This window comes from Habropoda laboriosa, unplaced genomic scaffold, assembly GCF_001263275.1.
Source record: "Habropoda laboriosa isolate 0110345459 unplaced genomic scaffold, ASM126327v1 scaffold718, whole genome shotgun sequence".
In the NCBI taxonomy this organism is placed as follows: Eukaryota; Metazoa; Arthropoda; class Insecta; order Hymenoptera; family Apidae; genus Habropoda; species Habropoda laboriosa.
Window position 1 is genome coordinate 281,368 of NW_017100942.1, and position 11,501 is coordinate 292,868.

The window sequence follows — 11,501 nt, forward strand, 5'->3', positions numbered from 1 at the left end:
AACGGGGCCCCCGCGGAAGCACACCCGTCACCCAGATATGGGTGACGTGGCGACGAACGTGTTAAGCGAAGAAATGTTTTATGGAAAATATTGTTCTGTTATAGTAAAGAAGCTGTGCTTAATTATCATTCAAAATAGGAATCCTGAATTGAAGGGTAACTAATATTTTCGTATCTAATTAGTACGAGATTAAAAAGAAATTGTTCGAGTTTCATCTGATTATAACTGTATAATTTATACCTGCAAATTTGATTTTCCTTTTTACTGTTGAATTCAGTGTCAATTTTATTTTTTAACCTTCTTTCTTCCACCTTGTGCACTCTTTACTGTTCGATTTCACAAGATTTACTATTAAAAAAAAATCTATTTCTGCAGCGTCCCTTGCCTTTCAAATTACTTTATTAATACCTATCGTCCAAAAAAAAAAAAAAAAGAAACTTCAATCTCACAATCTTCCAAATTTCCTCCAAATGGAGAACTCCCCGGCTCTCGACTCGTTTCTCTCGTCGTTCCGTTCCACGGTTATCACCGGTTTCAGTCGTCCGCGTTTCACGTTAATCCAAGATAGCCAAGAAGGACCCGTGGCCGGCGAATTAACGACACGACGATGGCTAAGAAATTGAAACATGGAGAGACGCGGTATGAAAATTGAGGGAGCCGGGGCTTTCACGCGCGTTTCCTCGCTCTTTATTTACGAGCGCGTTACACGCAATGTTAATTCGACAGATTTGACCGTAAATAACGGCCGTAAATACCTGACCGGCCAGAGTGTATATTTATCTTCGGCTATAAAATTCCGTACCGCCGGATGTACGGTGCTTCGCGAGATAGTGCCCGAGCCTAGGCCGAAGATTAACACGGTGAATTTCGTCAGAGGCCTGAGCTCCTCTGATACGTCGTGCCACGTGGCCACGCAAATCTGCCGGAAACCGCGTTTAATCTGGTTAATCGGCGGATCGAATTTTCCACCGGAGATCTTCTCTTCTCCCTGCCGATCTTTTTGCGTTATTTCCTAGTCAATTTTCGTGTGATAAGATTGGAAATTTTTCGATGCACTTGTTCCAGGTTTCTCGCGGAGAGTGGAATAACGGATACTTTTTTTTCTTTATCGAGAAATAAAATTATTAAATGAAACAAACGCTCTTTTGTGGGAATTTGCGATGTCTGATAATGGTTGCAATTTTTGTTCCTTCTTTGACTGAGAAATAGAATTATTAAGTGAAACGCTTTTGTGGGAATTTGCGATGTCCGATGATGGTTGCAATTTTTGTTCCTTTTTTGACTGTGAAATAGAGTTATTAAAGTTTTACCGAGAAAAAAAATTATTAAATTTTTACCGAGAAACAGTAGAGAATTAGTTAAACGAAACGCATTGTCCGATGATGGTTGCAATTTTCTTTCTTTTGTGTTTACTGAGAAATAGAATTGCTAAATGAAACGATTTTGCGGTGATTTGCGATGTCGCGTGAAAGATACTATTTTTCTTTTGAATGCTTTTTAAACCGAGGTGGGATTCTGCAAGGGGTTAGAAAGTATTTACGTATGGACGTTGGATAATTGAGGATGAAAGTGGGTAGTAAATCATGGAATAGCCCGTGTCAAACCGTCCCTCGATATATCATTGTAGCGACGAGCGCTTATGGAAATGTCGTAGGTGTGAGAAAATTCTTGGAGCGTCGAGTGTGATTGAGATGTTTGAAAAAGGAGGATTCTAAGATTGAGTACCTATGCGTAAAAGTCAATTTCTGAGTTGTTGCAGGGTTATATATAGATGTATCCTAGAATTGTCTCGCGAAATTTGTGTTTCACGGTGAACCGTCGAATTCTTCAATTTTCCAAACCGTAAACTCTCGTGATTTTGAAAGTTGAAGCCTCTGGCGTGCGCCATCTTGTCGGCGACAAGATTGTGAAAATCGCACTATTTCACGACGTTCGGCCTATAATTGTAACAAATCTGCAGATTCCTACATCTTTCGATGCCTGTCGCTTGTTTCCCCATCAACCGATTTCGATGAAATTTTCAGCATGTGTATAATTGACATAGATCTACGAAACGTACACTACCGGCCTGGAATCACCGAGCATTGCAATTTACACAAAAATTTCCAGAAAAAAGTCAACGACTTTGAGAGTTTTTTATCGTTCGAATCAATTGATACGAGATAAATCGATAAATGTAGGATTGAGATAAACTTGAAATCTATAAAAAATTTAGCAGAAGATTTTTAATATTGATGAAAAGTGAGAGGTGATTCGAAACTTTTGGCCGGTAGTGTATGTTTTAAATTTTCGTTACAAGCTCAGTGACCTTTACAATTTTCTTCGCGATTCCCACAGATTGCAATATTTTCAAAAAATTTTACACACGTCACCTAGTGTACCAATCCTTCTAACTTCTCAAAATAATTCAAGTCCAGTTTAGAAAAAGTTATACTGTTCTAAAGAGTGTCAGAATGTTAGTAAGAGTCACTGTAGTTAACTATCATTTAAGTCTAGTAACCACACATCAATCAACATTTAAGCCTACCCAACCCAATTCTTCTCTCGTCACACATAACCTGCCTCGAGATCATAAAGCCTCATAAACTAAAGAATTAACCAACATTTAACAACAACTGCACATCAATCAACTATCCTTCGCGACACTTTCAACCCTGTCGAACCCAATCTCCGAAAAAGAGATCTCATCCTCCCCTTACGGTCCATCTTCGTCGTCACAACGATCCACGTTACCATCCACCGTTCCAACTTCCCATATCAATCACCGTAGGAGGCACAGATAGCCCTAAGTCACACGTTGATCCTTCGATCGGCCAAAAAATATCCCCTCTTCCTCCTCTCTGACAGACGTCCTCGACGTTTGGTCGGTATCGCGCCAATTATGGCGACCGCAGATGCCAGCCATCGAGGATTTAGCAGATCGAAAGGTTCACGGCCACGATCACCTTGGTCGATCCCGCGAGACTAATGCGCTTAGACCCTTCCTTCTTATACACCGATCTCTCCTCCTCCTCCTCCCTCCCCCGGTGATCACGATCCCGTCGATCCTGTTCCACGGTAATAATTACCGGCTGGCTGTCAGTGCCAGGTCAATGGGAAAGCATTGGAACGGCCACGAGAATCGACAGCTTCCGCGGGTCGTTAAACCTGAAACGCTTCTCGCTGCCGTGTGCCACCACCGTTGCCTCTCGGATGGCCTCGCTCTTTTCGTCGTGATCGGTGCATTAGCAATTAGAACAAGGCGAAATGGCTCGCCTTCCACTGTTTTCCATGTTGTAAGGTCGAACACGGGTTCAGGCTGCGGGGATTATCGACGGGTTTCTCGGTTTGTTCGATCGATTGGAAATTGGGGTGAGATGGAGATTAGGAGGGATTAGAGTGCTGCTTTTGGTTGCTGGAAAGGTGTGTCAGGTGAGAATTGTAGTGTTTATTAACAATCAAATACTCAAAGTTCAAAGTGCCGGGTTTTGTTTAATTATTGAGATTTTGTGGTTGTTCGAGGTTGCCAGGATAGCCAAATTCATGCTAATCAAGATGCTATTTTTCCTTTTATTTCTTTTCATGCCAAAGTTTCTATTTTTTTGTGTCAGATTAATGCATACCAGCAAGACACGTTTTTTTTGTCTTCGTTAAGACGAACACAGCTCGTGTAATTTTTAGTATTTTTGCTTTCAAAAAATTGGCTGTGTATTTGAAACGTTAGTAAATACGCGTGCCAAAATTTATGTGAAAAAGTCTTACGGTTTCTTTGAAAAAAAATCACGAAGAAAATTGCATTCTAGACCAGAATACCGCCTTAGTTTGTATTTTTGGAAGTTCGATAACTCGCTTAATTCCTATTTTCTGCATTCTGTGGCATTAGAAATATTGTAGTTCATCCCGACAGTTGTGACACAATTTGTACACCATTTCTGAATCACGTAAACCAGTTACAATCTGCACAAGGTTCCACGAACACTGAAAACAGACCACCTAATTACCCACCCAACCTAATTAACTACCTCCAGTATTACCCTAAAATTTGTATACACAATTAAACAGCTTCAGAGGTGTGAACGAATCACTTCCACCTGTTTCTCTCAATACTAGATTCAGCCAAATTGACAAGCAGTCGTTCGCACCAACAACGACCGTTACTCATAAATCCACCTAACCAATGAAAGAGCGCCTTCCTATTCGCATATCCAATTAACACGACACTCTCTATCATTCTCTCAATTAACTGATATATACCCCTCGATCGATATCGATCGTATCTAACGTCGCGAACTTACCACAAATCACCATTAGTTCCACCTAATTTCACCCTAACCTGTATCAAAGTGGGAATTCAAAACGAGGCACACGTGAGTGGTGGAGGGGAAAGGAAGAAAGTCCATTTCTATCGTGTAGATTCGGGACGATTCTCGAAACGGTGGAAACAATCGAAAAGAAAGCAGCTTCTTTAAGGCTAGAGACGATCAGGTCTCGGGAAGTGTTTGGAGGATCGACGGGGATCGTCGGGAAGGTCAGAGGTGAGTCTCTCGAGCGTGCCTCGGAAATAGAACGCCGGTGACGTGGTGGTGTGTACCGGTTCTAGTCCGTTTCTATTTCAATTATCGCGCAACCAGCCAATTTGCCGGCGTTTAATCGCCGCCGAATCCGCGCACGATTATCATTCCCGGAGTGTGCGCGCTGTATGCAAGGAAGGGGGGTGGGTTCGGAGCAAAGTGAAACGGCGCGAGCGCGACCATCGAAGATCTAGATCGGAAACTTTCCAGCGGCTCGTTCAGGAATGTTGATTAACGTGTTAATTAAGCGGCGCCCAACGTTGGAAAAATCGCGGCGACCGGTAGGAGCGAGGAGGAGGAGGAAAATTCGTAGGTTTCGTTTTATTTTCTCTTGTATTTTTGGCGGAGTTGTTCGGCGAAACATAACGATGCCCGAGTCGGAGAGTGAAATCGCAAAATTTCTGAGTTTCACGATTTCAGAGGTGGAGGGAAAAGTGGAAGTTACACGCGCTGCTTCGCCCGCGACTTACGTAAGGCACCGCGCGCGGACGAGAAAAGTCGACGCAATTATCGGACATTTTTTCCGAACTTTCTAAAGTTTCTAGGTGTTGCGCCGGCGAAATTGAGAAAGTCGAGCGATTTTCTTGGGATACGTGGTTGCTTCTTTCACGGTGGTTTGGAGGTTCCGATTCGATCGACGCGGTGCGGTGGCGGAGGTTGATGTTCGGCGTGTTCGATGGTGGCGAAGATGATTCAGTTGGTCGCTCGGCCTTTTTGGATGCAGTTGAAATTTGACGAATGATTCAATTTTTAAAAATTACTGTACACTTCGTTCGTATTGTATAAAATCTTAATGGGTTCATTTCTGATCTAGTACGTTAATAATAGTCACTGATGAAGTGCACACCTGAGAATATTTTGATAATTTTTATCTATCAGTAGCAATTTTCTGTTATCACTCTCTCTCTCTGGCAACGCGAAAATTGAGAGACAGAGAAAATTGTATTGAATCGTTAATCTTCTGTAAACGTAAAATTAATTGAAAATTGTTGAACTGAAAATTAATGATTGAAAATTGTCGAATTGAAAATTAAGGATTGAAAATTGTTAAATTGAAAATTAATGATTGAAAATTGATTGATAATTGTTGAATTGGAAATTAGTGATTGAAAATTGTCAAATTGAAAGGTAACGATTGAAAATTGGAAATTGGCGATTGAAAATTGCTAAATTGAAAATTAGTGATTGAAAATTAATTGATAATTGTTGAATTGGAAATTAGTGATTGAAAATTGTCAAATTGAAAGGTAACGATTGAAAATTGGAAATTGGCGATTGAAAATTGCTAAATTGAAAATTAGTGATTGAAAATTAATTGATAATTGTTGAATTGGAAATTAGTGATTGAAAATTGTCAAATTGAAAGGTAACGATTGAAAATTGGAAATTGACGATTGAAAATTGCTAAATTGAAACTTAGTGATTGAAAATTAATTGATAATTGTTGAATTGGAAATTAGTGATTGAAAATTGTCAAATTGAAAGGTAACGATTGAAAATTGGAAATTGACGATTGAAAATTGCTAAATTGAAACTTAGTGATTGAAAATTAATTGATAATTGTTGAATTGGAAATTAGTGATTGAAAATTGTCAAATTGAAAGGTAACGATTGAAAATTGGAAATTGACGATTGAAAATTGCTAAATTGAAACTTAGTGATTGAAAATTAATTGAAATTAATTAAAGTTTCGCACCTTTTAACGGAACCGTTCGATTTTCTCATTGTTCCAGGAAAATGGTTGCCTCTACTCCCACATACGATGGGGCGAGGCTTTCGTGGTCGTTTACAGCGTAACGTGCAAACGAAGCTTTCAGGAAGCCCGCGGATTGCTGAAGCAACTGGCTGACTTACGTCTACCATCCTACTTCACCGCCCTGTTGCTCGGCAACAAGAGAGATCTGGATCATGCTCGGTGAGTGTCTGATCAGGCTATATGCATGGAGATTAGCAGCCAAGCGAATTAAAGGTCAGAATCGACCGGGAGGTTAATAACGTGAAATATGGAGCGGTAAATAATGTCTGTCGTACAGAGAAACTGGATTTTCTGAAAAATTTCCATAAGGAATGGATTACGAACATTTTTCTAAAAAGTTTAATTTATTCGAACGGTTGCTAAATACTGTGCAATTTTTCCATTGCAAATACTTCATGTTGATAAAGAGTATTACTAAACCGAGTATTACTAAAGTATTACTAAAATATTAAATCAATCCATTTCTTCGTATTAACCCCTTAACCTGTGATTTCTTTTCTGATTATGCATCTAAGCGTCAGCCATTTACTGTTTTAGTACTGTATCAGGTAACGAAAGCTAATTTCTTACAGATTAATTACATTTAGTAATCTTCAGTATGACGAATTGAAGGAAAAGATAGGATTACAATTAATTTTTCTTACCGACATAACTATTTTTTTCACATATTGACCAAAATCTCTGCCACGAGTCTGACACGTTGTTACAGGTTAAAGGGTCAACTTGAAATTCATACAATTCTTAATAATTTAATGTTAAAAACTCCAAAGACAGAATTTATTTTAATTTAACAAAGAGTTTTCATTCTCCCCTGAAAAATCTCACATTTCATATCACACAAAAACAAACTTTCCAATAATTAATTAAATTACGAACGAACCAATTAATCGCTAAAATCGCTCGAAAATAATCAAATCACTCAAATTGTAATGAAACACGGTACCACTTAATTACGACAATCGTTAACATCGATAGATAAAGACAATTCCCCTGTTCCTTCTCTCATCCTCGATTCGACTGAAAAACTTACCTCCGCCATAAATCACTACTCACCACTCCATCACGCAACACTATAAAACCAACCGTCGAATGCCTACTCTTCGCTGCAACCAATCACGTCTGTTGCATACAAACACACTAACCTCCATATCCAACTGGAAATCAATCGACGGGACAATGCTCGAAACTCACCTATCCATCTTTAAAAAACAAAAAAAAAAACGACAAGAATAAAATAAAACGATAATCAGGCATGCAATCTGTTCAGTCATCGCGATTCGCGCTAGTCGCGTTTATAGAGACAGCGATCTGATGTCGAAGGCATGACCGTTCGCATTTTCCACGCGGTCAGCAACAGCGATGCAAAACAAACGTTGGAACGGACGGGGGATCGGAGAGAGACATGCTTCGATCGAGATCGTCCCGACTAATCGACCGGTCGAACGATTCTCGACGCGGTCCGGCCCGCGTCAATCGCTTCATTACGAAACCGTTAAACATAACAAACACACCGATGGACGAGACGGTGCAGCAGCGGTCTCTGACTGACCCGTTTCTCGTCCCTCCCCTTTACCATCTTCGACACACTTTTCCCCCGGTTTGATTGTCATCTAATTGCTGGTCCTTGTTCACGGGACGGGAAAGAATCGCGATATCATTGGCCGGCAACTGGAATCGCTTGGGACAGTCCCGAATCTCGCTGATTTCACGCTCGACGCCTCTGGCGATTTTATACTGGGCTGCGTATGTGTACTTACGTGTATAGTCGATGGAAGAAATGTAGGGAGGTAGTAAAATCGGTCAGACGTCAAAGTTTACACGTTCGAGCGTATAGACAAGTGGTATCGACGGAACAGTGAGATGATAAGGAATTGAGAAGTTAGTCAGGGATGCATGAAGTGTATAGTCGGTGAAAGAAATATAGAGGTCGTGAATTAATGCGTTAAGTAACGGTACTGATTTATGCAGTTATGCTCAGGGTTGTTTGCGACATTTTTCGTTTTTCGATTAAGACTGAAGAGAAGCTAAGGTATAGTCGGTGAAGGAAATATAGAGAGATCGTGAATTGATGCGTTAAATAGCGGTACTGATTCATGCAGTGATAGGGTTAATTGCGACGTTTTTCGATTAGGACTGAAGAGAAGCTAAGGTATAGTCGGTGGAAAAAATATAGGGAGGTCGTGAATTGATGCATTTAATAACGTTACTTATTAACGATGTTTTTTGTTTTTCGATTAGGACTGAAGAGAAGCTAAGGTATAGTCGGTGGAAAAAATATAGGGAGGTCGTGAATTGATGCATTTAATAACGTTACTTATTAACGATGTTTTTTGTTTTTCGATTAGGACTGAAGAGAAGCTAAGGTATAGTCGGTGGAAGAAATATAGCGAGGTCGTGAATTGATGCATTTAATAACGTTACTTATTGACGATGCTTTTTGTTTTTCGATTAGGACTGAATCGAAGCTAAGGTATAGTCGGTGGAAGAAATATAGCGAGGTCGTGAATTGATGCATTTAATAACGTTACTTATTGACGATGTTTTTTGTTTTTCGATTAGGACTGAATCGAAACTAAGGTATAGTCGGTGGAAGAAATATAGGGAGGTCGTGAATTGATGCATTTAATAACGTTACTTATTGACGATGCTTTTTGTTTTTCGATTAGGACTGAATCGAAGCTAAGGTATAGTCGGTGGAAGAAATATAGCGAGGTCGTGAATTAATGCATTTAATAACGTTACTTATTAACGATGTTTTTTTGTTTTTCGATTAGGACTGAATCAAAGCTAAGGTATAGTCGGTGGAAGAAATATAGCGAGGTCGTGAATTGATGCATTTAATAACGTTACTTATTAACGATGTTTCTTGTTTTTCGATTAGGACTGAATCAAAGCTAAGGTATAGTCGGTGGAAGAAATATAGGGAGGTCACAAATTAAAGCATTAACTATCGGTACTGATTGACGAGGTAACACTAAGGGTTGAATTGACATTTTTCGTTTTTCGTATAGGAATGAATCGAAGCTAAGGTATAGTCGGTGGAAGAAATATAGCGAGGTCGTAAAATCGGTGAAACGTCAAAAGCCTAAAGAAGGTAAAGACCTTGAATGATTTTTGCAGCGAGGTCCTTTATCATCAGGTATTAAACCAGAGAAAAAAAACGACTGAAATTATACATGATTGCATATTTTTGAAGATAATTAGGTGGCCCACCCTGTATATTAAAAATTACAAGCACCTAGCGACAGTCTTTCGTATGATCCACTGAGAAGACAAGATGTCTACCTCCGTCAAATTAAATGTATTAAATTTTGTTTATTTATAAAAAGTTAATCATCAAGCGCATGCTTCGATACTAAAATTGTACACATTTGCAAAAGTGTACTTAATCATTTTGTCTTCTAAGTGGCTCATATTACAACTTAGTCTGCAAGCTTTTCAATCTACCATCGTACAAATCCACCACATTTCTTCTAACACTTCTGATTTTTCCTTTTATCTCGTAAATCCTATCGATCGCGATCCACGACTTTCTTCTACATGTGCGTGTTCGGCCTATTAATCCTGCAGTTCACTTTCCCGGTGTATCGGCTACGTGTTTTCGCGCGCGCGCACACTCCGTGTCCGGTAACAGGATCTTCGCGAAACGTTTCCTAGACGAGGCGAGATTTCGCGTGCGCCACGCGATTCGTAGCTACCGCTTGGCGTCCCTGTTTCTTTTTTTTCCCTTTTCTTTCCTTTCTTCCTTTTTTCCCCCCCTGTCACCTGCTCTCTCATCGCGCCTCTCTAGCGCGCGATCCTCGTCGCGTTGTTGGATCGGTGACTGGTGTGGCGTGAAACGCGAAACGAGGCGCCACACCGACCGCACTCCGACACCAGAGACTGTTTCGAGCACGACACCCGGTAGTGGTCGCGGTACTGGCTCGCTCACCTAGAAACCGTTCACGCGATCTTCGCTCTGACAGCGATCTGTTTACGCGCTCGCTCGCGCCACCGACAGACGCTCGCGGCTGGCCGACTTGGACGACTAGAGGCGTGTGTCGACCGATTTAGGCGCTCCCATCACGGAGACGTGATTATCGATGCCATGATCGCGGAGTATGGCTTTTTGGGTAGAGTGAGATTCAGAGAAAATTTTTTTCGAAATATCCTTTTAAGGGAAGTTGGAGAGAGAGAGAGAGAGGTCCGTTATCGATTTAGGTGGTGCTATGCCAGAGACGTGATTGTCGTTGCCATAATCGTAGCGCATACGGATTTTTAGACAGAGTAAAAGTTAGAGAATAAATTTTTGGAAATAATTTTCGAAGGGGAGTCGAAAGGAAAGATGTGACGACTAATTTAGGCACTGCCATGGCGAAGACGTGATTGACAGAGTAAAATTTGTAAAAAAAAATTATTGCCATGTCAATTATTTTGTCTGCTCACAAGGAACGTGTATGGTTTTCTATGATTTTTGAAGGGAAGATACGTGAAATTTGAAAATGTTCATTTTTGGGAAATCATGATCAAAACAGATTAGCTCGATTCGTTGCAATTTTCTTAATGAAATGGATGAAATTACTTCTTGCAAAACCATGTCTGCTATGCCAGAGACGTGATTGTCGTTGCCATAATCGTAGCGCATACGGATTTTTGGACAGAGTAAAAGTTAGAGAATAAATTTTTGGAAATAATTTTTGAAGGGGAGTCGAAAGGAAAGATGTGACGACTAATTTAGGCACTGCCATGGCGAAGACGTGATTGACAGAGTAAAATTTGTAAAAAAAAATTATTGCCATGTCAATTATTTTGTCTGCTCACAAGGAACGTGTATGGTTTTCTATGATTTTTGAAGGGAAGATACGTGAAATTTGAAAATGTTCATTTTTGGGAAATCATGATCAAAACAGATTAGCTCGATTCGTTGCAATTTTCTTAATGAAATGGATGAAATTACTTCTTGCAAAACCATGTGCAAAAAATGTGAAAGAATTTCTTTTCGCTTGATTTGAAAAATATTCTGAAAGATCTTGGAAATTCCTGTTTTAAAATTCCATTGAAGACTTTCAAGGATGTTTTACGAAATGTTTATCGTCAATGAAAGTTGCAAAAATTGTTTGAATATTATGCTCTGTCATTTTGTAACGTTGCTAAGGTATGCTAAACAAATATTACAGTCATCGAATAAAAATTTATTAAAAAATTAATAATATATT

At 39.8% G+C, this 11,501-nt stretch overlaps 1 protein-coding gene across 1 annotated transcript in view; it reads left to right on the top strand.

Moving 5' to 3' along the window:
* Window positions 1-11,501, top strand: part of LOC108577658 (ras-related and estrogen-regulated growth inhibitor-like) — a 104,984-nt gene that overhangs the window by 77,777 nt on the left and 15,706 nt on the right. The window contains exon 4 of the mRNA XM_017940839.1: window positions 6,284-6,465. Within this exon, the coding sequence (XP_017796328.1) occupies window positions 6,284-6,465 (182 nt within the window). The remainder of the gene's footprint in view (window positions 1-6,283; window positions 6,466-11,501) is intronic.